The sequence below is a fragment of the Spodoptera frugiperda genome, chromosome 28, assembly GCF_023101765.2.
Source record: "Spodoptera frugiperda isolate SF20-4 chromosome 28, AGI-APGP_CSIRO_Sfru_2.0, whole genome shotgun sequence".
Taxonomy (NCBI): Eukaryota; Metazoa; Arthropoda; class Insecta; order Lepidoptera; family Noctuidae; genus Spodoptera; species Spodoptera frugiperda.
This window is the reverse complement of record NC_064239.1, coordinates 919,777-940,399: the sequence shown is the minus strand read 5'-3', so window position 1 is coordinate 940,399 and position 20,623 is coordinate 919,777. Positions and strand designations below refer to the sequence as shown.

General features: G+C 35.8%; 1 protein-coding gene across 1 annotated transcript; it reads left to right on the top strand.

The window, feature by feature from the left end:
• Positions 1 to 232: 232 nt before the first annotated feature.
• On the top strand, positions 233 to 18,101 carry LOC118269489 (uncharacterized). The gene is made up of 2 exons (XM_050705740.1): positions 233 to 2,903; positions 15,795 to 18,101. Exon 1 carries the CDS (start codon positions 233 to 235, stop codon positions 1,775 to 1,777), a length of 1,545 nt encoding a protein of 514 aa, XP_050561697.1. The 3' UTR covers positions 1,778 to 2,903; positions 15,795 to 18,101.
• The last annotated feature ends 2,522 nt before the right edge of the window (positions 18,102 to 20,623 follow it).

Genomic DNA, 20,623 nt, shown 5'->3' with positions numbered 1-20,623 from the left:
GCTTTTTTGCGTCATAATACTTGTGTTTACAAAGAAACCAGTAAATATAGCTTAAGTATTAGGCCGTATAAGTTAATAATATTAATAAACATAACCTCTTCGAGTTTGTTGACACAACTCCTTTGTTTAAAACTACTTAACTTTTCTAGCAGTTTTCTTGACTAAATCAACTTCAATTTCTCATATTATTAACATAACTTCCATCTTACTGTCTCCTTCTCTAACTTTCAATATGATTCTAACTCGCAAAGCCCATGCTCGCCAAGAGGAGTCAAAACTCAACCTGGCTTTGAGCGAACTAAAGGCTTCAAAGGAGTTGTGTGATCAACTGTTGAGGGAGAGAGATGACAATGAGAAGGAATTCTTAGACGTTTTAAATTGTAATAAGAAACTGAAATGTGAAATGGCTCAGTTACATACTCAACACACTGAAGCCATTGAGGCTCGGGATAGGCTCCAATTTGTTGTGGACGGATTCAGTCAGTGTAGCAGTGAGTACGAACAAAATTTAAATGACAAAGCTCTTCTAGAACATCAGCTACATGAGGCCAATAATCAAATTAGCCACCTTGAAATGATTAACCACAACATCACGGCCAGTCTGAATAACAGTCTATTCAGCGAATTGGTGTCAGCCCGTGCTTCTCAATCACAACATATAGACATGAATCCATTGACTATAGACTTAACTTGTGAAAGTGATTCATGTCATTCCTCAAGAACTCTTTGTTACAGTAACAAAAAACTAAAGAAGTATATTAAAATAAATAAATTCATAACAAAGACTAACAGATTGGTGAAAAGACAAAAGTTTTTCATAAAAAATGTAAAATTAAACAAAGAACGGTTCCGGCTTTTAAATCAACTAAATATTTATTCTAACAAATTAAATCAAAGGAATAGGAAATATGAAACTGACACACAGAACTTACAACTAGAAATAGACCACTTAACAGCCAAGTTGCACACAATGACCAACAAATACAGTGCATCAGAAAAACAAATGAGGGAATACATGTTGGCTATGGATGAGTTAGTGCGGTCACAGTCACAGGAAAACCCATGTGAAAAATGTGATTCTAGTAATGTGCTGCCTGCTTGTACTGTGCCAACGTGTGATACCACCTTGCCTCATGGTGCCAGTTTAGTGTTTCCTACCCAATGTAACAGTAATAATAGTTGTAATAACAGTGTTGTAATCTTCAGTGATGAGATTGGAAAGAACTTAGGGTCTTTATTAACAAATAGTTACCCAGGACAAACAATAATAAATCACTGTATGCCCGGCTGTACTTTTACTAAAATTTCTGAGAAAATTATTAATTACAATTTTGACAAAGATTCTACCCTCATTATTATTTGTGGTAATAGAGGTAGTTTAAATAAAAATAGTTTATCCAAATTTCATAGTTCAATTACAGAACTTAAATTAAAGCAGATAATTTTGTTTACATTGCCTTACAGTAATAGCTTGCCACAGGAAGAAAACAACCTTAGATATAAACTTAATATTGCAATGTATCAGTTATGCAATAATTCAAATATTAATATTAATATTATTGATACCAACAATTACGTTGGTAAAAATGTATATATGACGAAAGATAGGTACTATCTTTCTCGTTATTATTTAAGACGAATAGCAGTGTCGCTATCATATTTTATTAAAATAACAGCCAAGAACTTGGCTAAACAGGTTGCTCCTATTGAGCAACCTTCTAGTATTGACTTTAATAATGTAACATTAAATGTTGATATCTGTAATAATTTAAATTAAAACGCAAGACAATGGAGACATCCTCTTGCATATTTAACAGTAATATCAATCTGGTACACCAAAATATTCAAGGATTTATGAGTAAAGAATTAGAAATAGAATTATTTTTAAACTGTAATAATGTTGATATTTTGTGTATTACTGAGCATTGGCTGAAATCACATCAGCTAATGTTCAATTTTGGTAATCATCAGATTGGTAGCTCGTTCAGCAGGGAGAACGCTATACATGGTGGTTCACTAATTTTACTAAATAATAAACTTAAATTTAAAGAACGCAAGGATATAGTTAGTTACTCTGTTGAACGTACTGTTGAAATAGCCTGTGTGGAATTAGAGCGGTTTATTGTTTTAAGTGTGTATAGACCACCTACTGGTTTGTATGACTGTTTTGAAACAGTATTAGATGAAGTGTTAAATAAACTCAGTAGTTCAAATAAATTCATTATTACTTGTGGCGATTTTAATGTAAATTTGTTAGAAAATTCTAGTTTAAGTACAAAAATTGTAAGTTTATTTGCCTCATTTAACCTCACGAACCTGTTTCTGGAGCCCACTAGGATAACTCCTACTAGTGCCACTTGCCTAGATAATATTTATACTGATATTGTACCAACTAATAAACAAATTATATCATTGCTTGATTCAGATCATTGTGGACAATTAATTTCAATAACAAATAAAGTAAATAAAGTGTCGAAACCACATATTATTGTTAACCCAAAGACTGAAAGACGCATTGAAACTTTCAAATCTAAACTCACTGACAAAATACCTTTATTATTAAGGAATAAAAATTCTAATAACTTGTGTGATGAATTTTTTAACATTTACCATACCGAGTTTAAGTCCACCTTCACACCTAAAACCATACCAGCTCATGGCAATGCGTCTTTCAATCAATGGGCAACTACTGGTATCTATAAGAGTAGGAAACGCCTATATGAGCTTTATAACGAGAGGACATATATTAATACAACTGAATTTAGTGAATATGTAAAGAAATATTCTAAATTATTTAAAAAAGTTTGCTCAATTGCAAAATCGTTATACTTGAGCTCTAAAATAAAAAACAGTGACAATGTAATTAAAGCGACCTGGAGTATTATTAACAGTGAAACAGGGAGGTCTAAAGAGAAGAGTAGTGAATTTAGTCTTATAATTGATAATAATGTAATTAAATCGGATGCAGAAGTCGCAGCTGCATTTGAAAACTTCTTTTCGGACGTTCCTGTGTCCACTACTAAGTCTTTGAACTCATCTCCCACAGTTGCAGAATCTTTACTAAAAGAAAATGTTGCAGCTTGCAATTTAGGCTTCTCTTTCGAACACATAGATTATACAGATATAGTCAAAACGTTCCATACCTTGAACAAGAAAAAGACTGCAGATCTGTGGGGTAATTCTGTGTACATTACCGGCTCTGTAATAGATATTGTAGCACCCGTATTAGCTCTAATCTTTAATAACTGTGTCGATCGTGGTGTGTTTCCTGATCTCATGAAGAATAGTAAAATAACTCCGTTATTTAAATCGGGTAGTACTTCTGACCCCACTAACTTTAGACCTATTTCAGTACTACCTACATTCAGTAAAATTTTTGAAAAAATTATTCTACATCAGTTGCAAAGATTCTTTAATAGAAATAAATTATTACATGGAAATCAGTTTGGTTTTACAAGGGGTCGTTCAACAACTGATGCCGGTGTTGAACTTCTTAATCACATTTATGATGCATGGGAGGACTCGGCCGACGCATTGGGTATTTTTTGTGACTTATCCAAGGCGTTCGATTGTGTCCCTCATGAAACACTGATCAGGAAGCTATCCCATTATGGAATACGGGGCAGCTCTCTGGATCTTCTTAACTCATACTTGAGTAATAGGATTCAGAGAGTCGACATTAACGGAAAAGTTTCCTCCGGGTCTATTGTTAGGATGGGTGTTCCGCAGGGGTCAATTCTCGGCCCGTTTCTCTTTCTTATTTATATTAATGATTTACCTTACCTTGTGAAGGATAACCATGGGATAGTACTGTTTGCTGATGATACATCTTTATTGTTTAAACTCAAACGTGGACAATTAGTCAGTGATCATGTAAATAGTGCTCTCTCAAAAATAGTTCGCTGGTTTGGTGCCAATAATTTGTTACTTAATGAATCAAAAACTAAATGCATTAGATTCACAACACCAAATGTTAGACATGTGAAAACCAGCGTGCTAATCAAGGGCGAGGAGTTGGACCCTGTAGATTCAACTGTCTTTTTAGGTATAACCCTGGACGCTAAGCTACAGTGGGCTCCACACGTAGATAAGTTATCGAAAAGGCTCAGCTCTGCAGCATATGCCGTTAAAAAAATTAGAAATTTGACCGATGTAAATACAGCGCGATTAGTATACTTTAGTTATTTTCATAGTATCATGTCATATGGTATTCTCCTGTGGGGAAATGCTGCTGACATTCAGTCTGTCTTTGTGCTGCAGAAAAGAGCCATTCGATCAATTTATAATCTTAGTCCGAGGCACTCTCTTAGGGAACTATTTAAAGAAATTAATATATTGACTGTTCCCTCTCAATACATTTATGAAAATGTAGTGTATGCTCACAAAAACATTAATTTATTCAAAAAGTATTGTGATATACATAATATAAACACTAGAAGTAAAAACAAATATATAGTTCCCACTACTAGACTTAAGAAAATAAGTGGTTCGTTCAGATGTCAATGTATACGCTTTTACAATAAAATTCCCAGCGATATTCAAAGTTTGAGCCTGAATAAATTTAAAAATGTTATTAAAGAAAAACTGTATAGTAAAGCTTTTTATAAAATTAAAGACTACTTAGATGATAGTCAGGCTTGGGAGTGAGCCGTTATAATGTCCACACAGGTCATGTTGACATGTTTGTAACACAAGTTACATTTTTATACAATTTGACATGATATACATTAATATCATTCGATATTTTTTATTTTTATTTTTATCATATTATTTTTAAAATTGTTAGTCTGAGGACCGTGTGAGAGTTTGCTTAGTTATTTCACTTTTAGTTAATTATATTCTGACAGTGTGAGCATTTACGAGACCTACCCAAATGTTCTTTTGGTTGGTATTGTTCGTCGGATCATTCAGCAACAGCCGTTAGCTGAGCTGATTGTAAACTGACACATGCGTACGGCCATCTGAACAGGTCCGCTCATACTGTTGTGGTTCTTTCCTCTAAAGACCACTACAGAACCAACTTGCACGGTTCTCTCACATTATCCTCTATTTCATTGTCTGGACTTTAAAAGAGACTGTGACCTCTGAGTTTGTTTCGGCATTTCTTCTCAGAGTAGTCAGATAGGAAATGCCGGCCTCATCTAGCTATTTGAAATATTGACGTGTAAAAGTGTTATTTTATGACCTATTTACAGAAATAAATATCATTTATCATTTATCATTATTTAGGTTCCGCTTGTTGTCGGTTTTTTGACAAACATAAAGGAATTACTAAAACTAATAAGAATATTAATGCATGGTCTCATATTCCAAGAATTGGGAAAGGATGTAGAATATTCGCTAAGAACCGTGAGCTCACTGTGGTAAAACTACGTTCGAGGACAGTGATCGTTGTAGGTTCGTGGTACATCCACACTTAACGCCGCGAACGATGAAGCCAAGAACGGCTGCACTTGTGCTTCGCTCGTACTCGGTTTGTCTAATATAGATCCGCCTGATTAATGCAAAATCGACTGACATACAAATCTTCGCACCATAATAGTTAAAAGTTCGTATACATTTAAAGTAGCAAAGCTGCTCAGGATGATAAGCCACTGCTATCCGAAATAAGATACATACATTCGGATTTATTTCAGTCAGATCCATTTTATAATTTCATTTGAAAACATAGCGTCATGTTCCTGGAATACGACGATATATTTGTTTAATGGTATAAGTTGTTATTTACAGTAATAAATAAAATTTTCATATGTTTGTGTAAATATTATTGCTTTTCATAGTAAACAAGCTTTACTATAGAAGCGAAAAATATCGTGTATGTTTACAGATGTTTAGGTTAAATCTGTTTAGGTAAACTGAACGTAAAGATGTTCCAGTATAGTTCAAGGAGATCCTTGAATGTTCAAAACAAAATTGTACCAAAATAAGTTCTGTAAGGAAGTAAATTAATCCGATCAAATTGCAATCTTAATGTGAGGATATAAGGTGGGAATTATGAAAGTGTGGCTGTTTTTTTTGAGTATAAATTAAAGTCGTGTTTAGATGAGAGGTCAGCTTTGAGTTGCAATTTCCTGTAATTTTAAGAAACTCTGTATAAAATTTATGGATATACAACCCAAAGTGTGGATTTTTTTAAAACGTTGCCCCACATTAGGATTTTCTCCTTGTCGTGGGTTGTTTACAAACATACAAGTTCACATGCATATGATACCCAGACCAGAAACAACTATTTGTGGATCACATAAAGAGTTGCTCCGTGCGGGAATCGAACCCGCTACCCGTTGCGCGGCAGCCATTTGCCCAGTCTCCGCAACAATCGTCAGAAATAATGACTATCTTCACATACGTTAATGGAGAAAAGCTCTACTAGTTTCGAGTCACAGAGGGACTCTTTATCATGAGCAGCTTGCGCAGACGCGGTGACGTCGCGCAGCTTGCGCAGACGCGGTGACGTCGCGCAGGCTACTTTTTTAGTTAATGTAGAATGTCTCATGATAGTTATTATAATTTTTTTTAATACCGTAGGTAATATACTTATACTTTTCCCGACCCGGGAATCGAACCCGAGGCCCCATGCTCGGCAGTCACACTTGGGATCACTCGACCAACAAGGCAGTCAGTAACATGACAACATAGAAACACAACACCTAAAACACACGAATACTAGTTACAACCCAATAACTGATATAGGTAGGTACTAGATACATAACACGTAATTGATAATGTTGCAATGTATATAGGTCGCACGTGGTCACTGATCATAGTTCATGTGGCGTGCAAATAAACGGTCTTGTCAGCATTCTATTGTTTGTGACTAATACCTATATTATGTAGTGCACTTAGAATATACCTGCTTCAATTTTTGATGTATTAGTTAGAGATGAAAAGGCATTGACCACTACTCGGAGTCATTTAACCCATTGTATACCGGAACGCAAATCCACGCGAGACACAATGCATTTGCTATTGTTGTCTTACAAAAGGTTAATGGTAACTCATCGTCCATAGCAATAGTTTTTGGTGCAAAATTGTTACTAAACCGCAATCAAAATCGGTTCAGCTAAATGCGAGATAATCGCTCACATACATACGTAACGGTTAAAGGGAGAATCTTCTTTATTTTGAAATCGGTTAAAAATTAAATTGTGATTTCTTTTAGACAACAAATAGTAATGGATAATAATCTCAAAGGAAAACAAATCATATTAAATAAACTTAGACATGAAACGAATATAAAAACGTGGACCATCATCCACGTTAATATATAATATGAGTAACCTACAATACTAATTTATCACCAAAAGACATAATACGAGAGTAATTGAGGCATTCAAAATCAAGTCGTAATAATAAAAACTTACAGTTTAATTTGACTTTAGACAATATTTTACTCAATACAACCAGTTCTCCACAATGCACTAGACCACAAGTAAGTGGGATGAGATGTAAGACACTCATCCTTTGTCAGATCCCTTGGAGTTCGGGATTATGGGAAGCTGAGACGCTACGGTTGTTCGGAACAATTCATAAGATATTTGTGTGACAACCTTGACTGACAGCTTGGCGTAATCTTTGTATAGAAATGCTGTCGGTTGCTCAAGATTTTACTGATCTTTTTAACAAATATGGTAAAAATGGTGTGGAGTTTGTTGTGTGTTTTATCTTTGGTCTTTTGGACTAAGTGTGGGAGAGCCATGCTTTGGAACGAATGGTCGGGCTCGATCGGAGTGATACCACGGCCTCACAGAAAACCGGCGTAGAACAAATTTTGCGTTGTGTTTCGTTGTGCCAGTGAGGTTACTGGAGGCCTTATTACTCCCCTACCCAATCTTCCCAATGCTCGATTCCCCAGCAACTCTTTAATTGCTGACCCCTAAAAGGCCGGTAGCGCACTTGTAAAGACTCTGGTGTTTCAGCTGTCCATGGATTGCGGCGATTGCTTACCATCATACGTCTGCTCGTTTACCGGCTATACCATAAAAAACAATTATGAATTATGAGACTTTGCAGTTACCACTTCACCTAAAACAAAAGGTTAGTCATAAATTGCGTTCTGTGGTTTCTACACAAAGACACGTTTTAATATTGCATGCATAATTATTATTTATACCCGATTTTGATAAACCAAAGTTGGTAATGCAACATATTATCAGTGTTAATACGTGATTCTCAAATGTTTTGTTATTATGTCTTTTTAATTGTGATACACAATGTCAAAGGTTCAATCATTATTTTGCAATTTCGATATCGGTTTCAATATTGTTTTTTGATTTATATTCAGTTTAGAGATGGAATTTAAACTGAAATTTTAATAAATGGTGAGACGAAGTTTCGAACCACTGAACGTTTAGTACGTATTATAATTTATTTAAGCTCTGTGCTATTATTTATTGTGTTATTGTTGTATTTCTGCCTAAACTGCCTTTTGTATTTTGAATACTATTTAAAACAATGTTATCTGTCATTATGTAAGTAGATTAAGTACTTATACGGTGCCCAAAAAGGGATACTTCGGAAATATTACTGTATTAAAATTATAGACCATAACTACAGTGTGGTCTACAATTTTTGACCGCAAATATAAAAATATATAAAAATTATCAGGACAAGTCCAAAACATTACTTCATACATTATGCAAATACTTTTGTCACTGCATTGAAAAATAACATTAAACACAATAAAAATAAAATCCATTTTCGTTCTGAACACAGCTTTATTGTACGAAATTTTGATAAAACGCGTAACTCGATGTAAACATGATTAGTTTTGTTTTAATGTAAACTATATGTAAGTGCACGCGTACTCTTGTATACATAATACACATACTGTAGATAAGGAGCACTGCTAAAAATATTTACATTAGCGATCGCTTTATATTTAGTACGCGATCTACTGCATTGTTATTGTATGAGCGCACTTAATTTCGTGTTAGCTGGCGCGATTTAGATTTTTTTAATAGTATAAGCCGGTAAACGAGCCTGATGGTAAGCAATCGTAGCCGCCCATGAACAGCCAAAACACCAGAGGCATTACAAGTGCGGTACCGGCCTTTTTGGGGTTAGGAATTTAGGGGTGGAATTGGGGATTGGGAAGGGGGGTAATTGAGCCTAAAGTAACCGAACTCACACAACGCAAACATTCTTTCACGTCGATTTTCTGTGAGGCCGAGGTATTACTTCGGTCGATTCGTGTGCCCATTCGTGCCAAAGCATGGCTCTCCCACACTTAACTTGTTTGCAAATAGTTGGTTCTCCGATTTTTTTATGAATGCTGTTGCTCATCGATCATTATTTTATTGATCACGGTTTTGGGAGAAACCCGGGTTCATAAAGTATTTCCAATCCGTTGCCAGTATGAGCCAAAGACAACATTTTTCAGGAAAAATGTGGCTTCAAATGACGCCACAATTTCATTACAAAACAAATACTTTTCTATAAATAAAAATAAAGAATTACCTAATTGGTCTTACGTTCATTAGTAACGTTATTTTTACCCACGAAATGCGTAGTTTATAAGTTCAGCAATGTAGGGTTTACGGTATAAATTAGTTTCTAACCTTGACCTTGAGGTTATTTTTCCCGTAAATTAAGTGGATTTGGGAATCCGTGGTGTTACTGGTAATTTTGTATTCCGTTGTAATTCTGTCTGTATTATTCCCGAGCGATAGGCAGTGGTCAGCATATTAATGTATAATGTATATATAAGTTGAGGCTTCTGTCATTCACTGGGCAGACTCAACTATAGCCTCCTGCGTGATGTTTAAGCGGTTTTTATGATAAAATGGAAATTAAACCAAAATCTCTCATCAGTCATGTAAAATAACCCTTTTACTTATTTACTTTACCTAAATAAAGAAGAAGAAAACATAAATTTCATCACAAAAATAAGATTCCTTCAACAATATCCATGCCTAGACCCCAACTAAATATAAAAATGCAAAGAATACCGAATAACTCGGCGGAGTAACGAAGTATATTCCTGAAATAAGCCTCTCTGAGCCCTAAAAGGCATTCTGATGCGTAGTCAACTTGTTTACATGGCTTTGCGAGGCCCCTTTGTGGGTCTTAGGGGGGGAATTGCTTGACCCCTTTAGCGTGACCTGAGCTGAGAACGCTATTCATTTGTTTTTGAGTAATAGGACGGTGTCTTCGTATGTATTTATAGCGATAGATAGGACTGGAGCGCATGATTTAGTTTAAAGCACGTTGAATTATTACCTTCATGATGATTTGAAGTACGGTTTTGGCCGAAATGTGAGTGAAATTTGGTATTTGTAGACGAAAATGCATTGTGTGGGCTATATTATCAGAAGTACTGGAGACGAGAGGGAGTGTCAGACTCTTACTGACTCAAAATATCCCGTTCCTACTTCTCGAGCCAGAGCACCGGTAACCTGCTAGGCAGTCCGCAGCTTCGGGTAAGTACTGGATGCAGATGTCGGATGAAAGACACAAAAGTACGGCAGGAATGGGAATAGCTATTATGTGAAGTGGCTAATTCTTAACAAAGTTTATAAGTAGACTAAGCCTTGTTCACACTGTGACATTTAAGAGGCACGACCACTAATAAACTACGACTTCTGAACATCGTCATGCGTCAGTATTTTTATCGGTTGGACTATGGAATGTTGATAAACAATTAGGTATATTTAAATATAAAATTAGATATTATATTACAGTGATAATAGATAATTCGACCTTGAATCTGCAAATGTAATATTAAACAAAATATTTAGATTAAGTGTAAAGATCAATGTTAATTGGGGCAGTGATAGATAGCTTTTTATGTTAAAATTATAAATATGTATGTTTGTTTGTTTTAAAACAATTATTAAAAAAGAAAGAAATGCATTTATTCAGTAATATTGCCATGATTGCCAAGATATAAAACAAAAAAATACAGTAGTACAAACTAAAATACATCACACAAAAAACGGAAAAAAATACAAATAAAAATGTTATGTCCATGAAAATTTTACATACCTGGCGGAGAGGTATTGTAATTATTTATGGAATAGGCCAGTAAACAAGCAAACGGATCACCTGATAGTCAACAATCGGCGCCAGAGGCATTACAAGTGCGTTGCCGGTCTTTTTAGGAAATTAAGGATTGTTGAGGATTGGGACGATTGGGAAGGGAGTTAATTGGGCCTTCAGTAACCTCACTCACCACAATGAAACACTACGCAAGCGTTGTTTCTCGTCAGTTGTATGTAAGGCCCTGTTATTACTCCGGTCGAGGCAGCCTATTCGTGCCGAAGCATGGCTCTTCCACATCTAATTAATCTGTTACTTGTATTCTTCGAAGAAACTACGGTTTGATTATATTTTCTTAAAAACATTAAATAACGTTTCCGTTTTTAACAATAACCTCCATCGTCAGTATATAAATATTGACGTTAGTTTCATAACGTATGTACGACATTGTTTATTATTGGATAATTGTTTACTATTTTGCTATAATCGATGATGCTACTCGTTTATATTGTGCACGTCAATAGTTACATCTTACTCCAGTAATCTTGGTAAACAAAATATCTATTTCAAAAGATAAAATAAAAATAAAGATAGATTCACTCATAAATTTCGTTGGCTCTTTATGTTTTTCATAATTTATATTTTCAAAAAGCTTAAAAGATAATAATTGTTTTATACTGCCTCGTTGGTCGAGCGTCTGGTAGTCTGGGGCTCGATTTCTGGGTCGAGCAGAGGATTACTGGGCTTATTTCGGTTTTTCGAAAATCTCACCTCTAAATAAACAGGGTTAATTCACTTTTACGTGATTAACTACCTTTTTAGTTTAATGTGGAAAATCCTCATTGAGCCCTCTCGCCTGGGGAGCACGAAAGGGACTATCAGACTCTTACTGATTAAATGATTAAAACCCACCCCGGTATCCCGTCTCACACGTGGGTACGAGGGTACGGGAAACGAAATTCTTCCGCAGACGATCACGTCTACTTATGACTACTGTACTACCTATCCTATAGGGGACAATCCGGCAGAAGTTTTAGACAAGTTCTGTCCTAATGTAGGCTTAATGTCGACCTTGAAACAGCTAGACTCATTGTAGTACTGTCCTAACTGTAGTTAGAAGATCTAACAACTAACTGTACTTCAGGTACAACTACATCCCACTTACTTAGTACTTAGAACTTGGGAGTCGAGCTAAAAATTCTATTGTTATGTATTCGCTTAATCGAAATGAAAAACAAATAAAACATCTGAGATACATAACATACATTATCCTTAGTTTACAGGAAAGAAAACTTTATTAAACAAAAAAATAAACAGTGAGAGTTCCTTCAAATAATTTAATAACTGTAATATTAAAGAAAACACTTTCGATACCAGCTGAGCTGATTGTTAACTGACACATGCGTGCTGCCATCTGAACAGGTCCGCTCATACTATTGGGGTTCTCTCCTCAAAAGACCACTACAGAATTATCTTGCACGGTTCTCTTACATTTTATTTCGTTTGTCAGGACTTTAAAAGAGACCTCTGAATTTATTTAGGTATATCTTCTCAGAGTAGTCCGATAGGAAATGCCGGCCTCATCTAGTTATTTAAGAGATTGACGTGTAAAAGAATTACATTGTAATTGTTACCTATTTGCAAAAATAAATATCATTTATCATTTATTGATATCAACTGGAGTTGATTCCTGGAAACGTCACAAATAATAAATCAACTCTACACACGGGTCTAGACGGTAGACAGAATCCCTGAAAGTTTCAGTTCAATGTCATTCATTCACGCGTAGCCTTTAGGCACAGACAAAAGCACGTCAACATACCCCACTTTGTTAAAATTCTCCAATAGACTTTCAATTCTATTACACAAGTGAATAAGGTTGAAGGACAAATGGCAGATTGGTGTAGGTGGACCTGCGAGCGTTGGTAGTGCGCAGGTAGATCGATCCTCGTTGCGTTTCCCGCCCTCGCGATGTAAATTGAAGTAAGGTCGATGCACCGGCTGAAGTGGACCTATTTTGTTGTATACGACACGTATACGATGCGTACACGACGTCGTATTGTAAGCGTGAACGCAGTTTTCTCGTGAGCGTACCAACACGATGTTTGAAAATTTTTTGTCGAGCCTTTTATACTGTGTCTTCAACTCTCTATCAACCGTCAAGATTGTGGCAAACTTTCTTAGTGTAGTAGAGGATCGCATAGTCCAGCAGTAAGCGTGGCGATCGATGCTCAGTTCTTCTTCGACTGAGGTTTTCTAAGCAGTGGTCACTTGGCTGTTGATATGATGTGTGATGTGGACAGTCACTGACTGTTTGGTGATGAATAAGTAATAGCTGTCCCCTTTTTTAGGGGGAATAATCATCCAATTACTTCTAACGTCTTGGGTGAGGCGAGAGGGAGTGTCAGGCTTTTACTGACTAAAACCACCCCGATTCTACTCCTGCCCTTCGAGGTAAACTCGCTCGGTAGTCCGCAGTTCCGGACCGTCTAACCTGTTCCTACTGTAGTAATTTGGTGTGTAATGTTTTATCTTATTATCTAAAGATCTAGAGAAAGATTTAAATCTGTACCAAAAACCTAAACTCAACTTAGGAATAATTGGTTTCGATTAACTAAACTGTTAGAAATATATCTTAACAAAAATAAATTTATCTTCTGCCCCAACGTCTTACTTTATTTAACAAGCTTTTAGAAAATTTCCTAGAATTGAAGTAATTTACTTAGACATTTAATTACTGTTTAGATAAGTTCATTTACGAAACCACTTGGCCTAGCATGACCTTTGTTTCTGTTGTTCTAGTTTGCAACAACAAAGCGGTTTAATTTTGGGACTTCTTGGAATTTATTTGAAAGCGACAACTATTTAGGATAGGAGACAGAGACCTGAAACGGCTTGAAAGGACTTATAGGAATGGATGAAGCCATCAAAGTTTTGGGTGGTTAACCTTATTATTATGTTTGTTTCTTCTAAAGGAAAACAGGAAGAAAATGCATCTTTGATTTAAGCCTCGTCTCCGCTAGGAACATTTGTCGAGGTACATATGTCCCTGCAGACATCGGGCGATGTTGGACGATGTTGGGCGACGATATCGCCGCGACATTGTTGACTCTGCGACAAGGAACAGTTTCATGTTCCTAGTGGGGATAAGGCTTTAAGCTGAATAAATTTATCAATCTCTGGATGTCTATGATGAGGAAAAATACAGACTTTGTGTCTTATCAAAATTTTTCATGACAAGAATTTTATTAATCGTATCTACTGCCTACTGCCTTTAACAAGGGACTACGAAATCTAGTTGAGTTGGAAACCCAATTGCCAAGACGTTTAAGTTAAATTTTGGTGTCAAGCATTCAATATTAAAGAAACTGATCTATAGTAAAAAGCTCTCTTCTAGTACATGGGGCTCATAGCATCATAGTGGAAAAGTAGATGTTACATTTTCCTTTGGTGAGGAACATAGTCAAAAAGAAAATCCCTTTATTATAACCTCTGTTTACGACTGTTAAAAGTACCATACTGACTCACAACAAAACACAAACCAATAATAAAATCGTGACGCCCCGTCGCAATTCCGTATGGTGTAAATGTCAAACCGATTATGGCGTACTATCGGTGCGTTGTCTGCAATTCCATGGTAAAATACACGAGTGTGTATCGAGGCGGTATTGTCGAAGTAAAATACAGTTTCGATTTATTAAGGAAATGGATGGGAAACTTTATGTGTAGTACACGTGCTAGCGTTAGGCAGTTGGATTTTGTTTTCTAAGTTTTCAAAGTAACGATAGGACTGAAGTTTCTTTTAGGGCTATTTGAATGATAGGTTTTTTATAGGTGTTTAGGGAACAGTAGTATAGATCTCCAAGGAAAGGAGGGTCCTCCGACCAGGCGAGGAGTTACGTGGCGGGCTTTCTGCCTAATTTGTTGTTGTTCGTTAGGATTTTGTATTTATGTTTATTTGCATGTAAACTTTTTTTTCTTTTTTTCTTCTTGATGACAACCGAGTCTCCAATACAAAGTTGTCGACTATTGTGCCAGTGTCGAGTGGTGACGGTGTAACATGTAAACTTCACATGTGTGATGTAGGATTTATGTCGTGATCCGTTGTTTTATTCGCCGTCCGTCGTCAATCCGTTGTTTTACTTGTGGCGATTTTAATGTAAATTTGTTAGAAAATTCTAGTTTAAGTACAAAAATTGTAAGTTTATTTGCCTCATTTAACCTCACGAACCTGTTTCTGGAGCCCACTAGGATAACTTCTACTAGTGCCACTTGCCTAGATAATATTTATACTGACATTGTACCAACTAATAAACAAATAATATCATTGCTTGATTCAGATCATTGTGGACAATTAATTTCAATAACAAATAAAGTAAATAAAGTGTCGAAACCACATATTATTGTTAACCCAAAGACTGAAAGACGCATTGAAACTTTCAAATCTAAACTCACTGACAAAATACCTTTATTATTAAGGAATAAAAATTCTAATAACTTGTGTGATGATTTTTTTAACATTTACCATACCGAGTTTAAGTCCACCTTCACACCTAAAACCATACCAGCTCATGGCAATGCGTCTTTCAATCAATGGGCAACTACTGGCATCTATAAGAGTAGGAAACGCCTATATGAACTTTATAACGAGAGAACATATATTAATACAACTGAATTTAGTGAATATGTAAAGAAATATTCTAAATTATTTAAAAAATTTGCTCAATTGCAAAATCGTTATACTTGAGCTCTAAAATAAAAAACAGTGACAATGTAATTAAAGCGACCTGGAGTATTATTAACAGTGAAACAGGGAGGTCTAAAGAGAAGAGTAGTGAATTTAGTCTTATAATTGATAATAATGTAATTAAATCGGATGCAGAAGTCGCAGCTGCATTTGAAAACTTCTTTTCGGACGTTCCTGTATCCACTACTAAGTCTTTGAACTCATCTCCCACAGTTGCAGAATCTTTACTAAAAGAAAATGTTGCAGCTTGCAATTTAGGCTTCTCTTTCGAACACATAGATTATACAGATATTGTCAAAACGTTCCATACCTTGAACAAGAAAAAGACTGCAGATCTGTGGGGTAATTCTGTGTACATTACCGGCTCTGTAATAGATATTGTAGCACCCGTATTAGCTCTAATCTTTAATAACTGTGTCGATCGTGGTGTGTTTCCTGATCTCATGAAGAATAGTAAAATAACTCCGTTATTTAAATCGGGTAGTACTTCTGACCCCACTAACTTTAGACCTATTTCAGTACTACCTACATTCAGTAAAATTTTTGAAAAAATTATTCTATATCAGTTGCAAAGATTCTTTAATAGAAATAAATTATTACATGGAAACCAGTTTGGTTTTACAAGGGGTCGTTCAACAACTGATGCCGGTGTTGAACTTCTTAATAACATTTATGATGCATGGGAGGACTCGGCCGACGCATTGGGTATTTTTGTGACTTATCCAAGGCGTTCGATTGTGTCTCTCATGAAACACTGATCAGGAAGCTATCCCATTATGGAATACGGGGCAGCTCTCTGGATCTTCTTATTTCATACTTGAGTGATAGGATTCAGAGAGTCGACATTAACGGAAAAGTTTCCTCCGGGTCTATTGTTAGGATGGGTGTTCCGCAGGGGTCAATTCTCGGCCCGTTTCTCTTTCTTATTTATATTAATGATTTACCTTACCTTGTGAAGGATAACCATGGGATAGTACTGTTTGCTGATGATACATCTTTATTGTTTAAACTCAAACGTGGACAATTAGTCAGTGATCATGTAAATAGTGCTCTCTCAAAAATAGTACGCTGGTTTAGTGCCAATAATTTATTACTTAATGAATCAAAAACTAAATGCATTAAATTCACAACACCAAATGTTAGACATGTGAAAACCAGCGTGCTAATCAAGGGCGAGGAGTTGGACCCTGTAGATTCAACTGTCTTTTTAGGTATAACTCTGGACGCTAAGCTACAGTGGGCTCCACACGTAGATAAGTTGTCGAAAAGACTCAGCTCTGCAGCATATGCCGTTAAAAAAATTAGAAATTTGACCGATGTAAATACAGCGCGATTAGTATACTTTAGTTATTTTCATAGTATCATGTCATATGGTATCCTCCTGTGGGGAAATGCTACTGACATTCAGTCTGTCTTTGTGCTGCAGAAAAGAGCCATTCGATCAATTTATAATCTTAGTCCGAGGCACTCTCTTAGGGAACTATTTAAAGAAATTAATATATTGACTGTTCCTTCTCAATACATTTATGAAAATGTAGTGTATGCTCACAAAAACATTAATTTATTCAAAAAGTATTGTGATATACATAATATAAACACTAGAAGTAAAAACAAATATATTGTTCCCACTACTAGACTTAAGAAAATAAGTGGTTCATTCAGATGTCAATGCATACGCTTTTACAATAAAATTCCCAGCGATATTCAAAGTTTGAGCCTGAATAAATTTAAAAATGTTATTAAAGAAAAACTGTATAGTAAAGCTTTTTATAAAATTAAAGACTACTTAGATGATAGTCAGGCTTGGGAGTGAGCCGCTATAATGTCCACACAGGTCATGTTGACATGTTTGTAACACAAGTTACATTTTTATACAATTTGACATGATATACATTAATATCATTCGATATTTTTTTTGTTTTCACATATTATTTTTAAAATTGTTAGTTTGAGGACCGTGCGAGAGTTTGCCTAGTCATTTCACTTTTAGTTAATTATATTCTGACAGTGTGAGCATTTGTGAGACCTACCCAAATGTTCTTTTGGTAGGTATTGTTCGTCGGATCATTCAGCAACAGCCGTCAGCTGAGCTCATTGTAAACTGACACATGCGTGCTGCCATCTGAACAGGTCCGCTCAAACTGCTGTGGTTCTTTCCTCAAAAGACCACTACAGAATAAACTTGCACGGTTCTCCGACATCTTTAATTGATTTTGTCTGGACTTTAAAAGAGACTATGACCTCTGAGTTTGTTTCGGCATTTCTTCTCAGAGTAGTCGGATAGGAAATGCCGGCCTCATCTAGCTATTTGAAATATTGACGTGTAAAAGTGTTATTTTATAATCTATTTACAGAAATAAATATCATTTATCATTTATCATTTATCATTTATCATTTATCATTTGTCGATAGATTCTGTCAGCTGTCACTTGTCATGTCTTGTGTGTTTGAATATAGAACAATCTGGAGTTACAAAGTCTTTTCGAGCCAGTGGGGCCAGTTTTATTTTGAGAAGTAAGAAGTTTAGTATGGTTCTGTTTGGTAAAAGAGCTCAAAATGAGGTAAATATTAGAATGATGATGTTGACGATAATTTTCAGGATAAAACTGAGTAAAAGGCACCTATTTCCTACTTGCAAAAAGGTTAAGGTTAAAACAACAAGTTAAAAGAAACATATCCTTATTGAAAATTTCTCACGGTAATTTAATGATTAAAATTATGGACTTTTATAAAAAGGCAATTACAACAATTTCATATAATTAAGAACGGGCTAGTCAGTATCTGCATTCTTTTAAATCATTAACACAATACAAACTAGATTCTGCCAGCGGCTTTGCCCGAAAAAATCCTATCACCAAAGTCAGCACACGATTCATCATATCACCCAAGTAAGCACGTACCTGTCTGTATACCAAATTTCTTTAAGATACGTTCAGTAGTTTTAACATGATTGACGGACAAACATCCAAACTCCATCCATCCTTTCACATTTATAATATTAGTGGGCTTTCTAATTTTTCAGAAAAATTGTGCACTATTTGTTATGAATAGTCATAGTCAACTATTCATAATAATAATTGAATAGTAGAGTAATGATATCTACGGTGCCATAATACTCTGTAGGTAAAATTGGTTTATCCCACAAAAACATTTCATGTTAAATGTTGCCAAGACGAGACCATATAGCTCGCACTGTCAAAAAGTAATCAGATCCCGTGTAGAGCCAAGTTTCTAAGTTTTTACGCTATAATCTCGTAGGCGTGCAAACCTTGGACGTAACTGGCGAGTCGGCCGCACGGACTTTTTGCTATTCGTCATATGGGCTTGAGCTTAAAAATCTATTCAATCTTCTAAACTCTTTCCGTGCGGCCAACTCGCCAGTTACGTCCAAGGTTTGCACGCCTACGAGATTATAGCGTAAAAACTTAGAAACTTGGCTCTACACGGGATCTGATTACTTTTTGACAGTGCGAGCTATATGGTCTCGTCTTGGCAACATTTAACATGAAATGTTTTTGTGGGATTTCATTTCTTTTTGTAGGTTGCTTATGATAGAAAGATAAAATGAGCGACAAATACAAGTATTTTTTTGTCGCTCATCCTAATACTTTTTATCAATGAAAATTAAAACACTAGTATCTAAACCTTTACCTACTAAACTACTAACAATTAAATATTAGGCAAATGGTTTTTTTCTCCGCGATAGCAAAATTTTAAATCACCGAAATATTCCGAAAATTTTTCATTCAACGAGACAACCGTCAACGACGTCTGCCCTCGCGCGTCTGCGCGCGTTCGGGTGCCGCGCTCGCTGACGGGCCGATTATTTTTAGCTACTGCGCGGGGACGAGGGGGCAGGCGGCGGGCGTTGGCGCATACTATACTTACGATGCTTATGTTCAAAAGTATAGGTTGATTAATAAACACTTACCGAAGTGAAGTGTAGTAATATTATTCATATCTAAGTACTTATGGGTAGGATAATGTTTTGATTTGATGAAAAGTTTGTGTTCTATGTACTTGTGTATAATTTTCAGATCTCAAGCAGGAAATAGGGAATTAAGTTTCCCTATTTCAGATTTTTACCCCGCCGCGGCCGCATTCAGACCTATAGCGTCAAAAGTTGCGGAAGTCTCGAACAAACTTTCACCCCCTAGTTTAAGGGGTTGGGGGGTAAAAGTTCCAAGTTTTAGGATTTTTTTGTTGTTTGGGTACTAATACTAGCTTACATACCAAATTTCAGTTTTCTAGGACTTCAGGAAGTACCTTAAGAATTTTGTTGATCATCAGTGAGTGAGTGAGTGAGTGACGAAATCGGGGTATTTTAGATATCAATAAAATCTAAAGTATAAGAGCTATGCAATTGAAACTTTAGAGGTTTATTAAGTCTACCACTGACATTATATCCTGAAAATTTTGTTTATCTGGTATAACCCAATCTCAAGTTATGAAGGTTCAAAAATACGACGAAGCGCTTCGAGAAAAGGTAGGTAGTGCCCTTGCGCTTGCGCTTCGCTTGGCTCGTCTTGGCGGGGGCACTACCGTGCCCCCAGATCCAACTTAATAACTTAGGGTGGGATCGTAAAGTTGTTTGTCTTTTTGTTTGAGTATTCAGGTTTTGTGGTGACCTAAAGCCTTTTTATACCGAGTCAATGACCTACTATTGTATTTTCTCTCAAATGAAGATTATATTTTTTACAATGTACAGTTAGTGCAGATGGAAATATTATTAGGTATTTTATGTTCATGTTAAAAAATAACGATGTTCGAATAAGAAATTAATGTTAAGAAGCCTTAAGGATCAATTACTGCAAGTCTTAGGTTGCAATTAGGGAATGCAAATCTCGAGAGATTTTGTCCATTTTCCGACCGAGATTAATATCGTTAATAAATGTACGA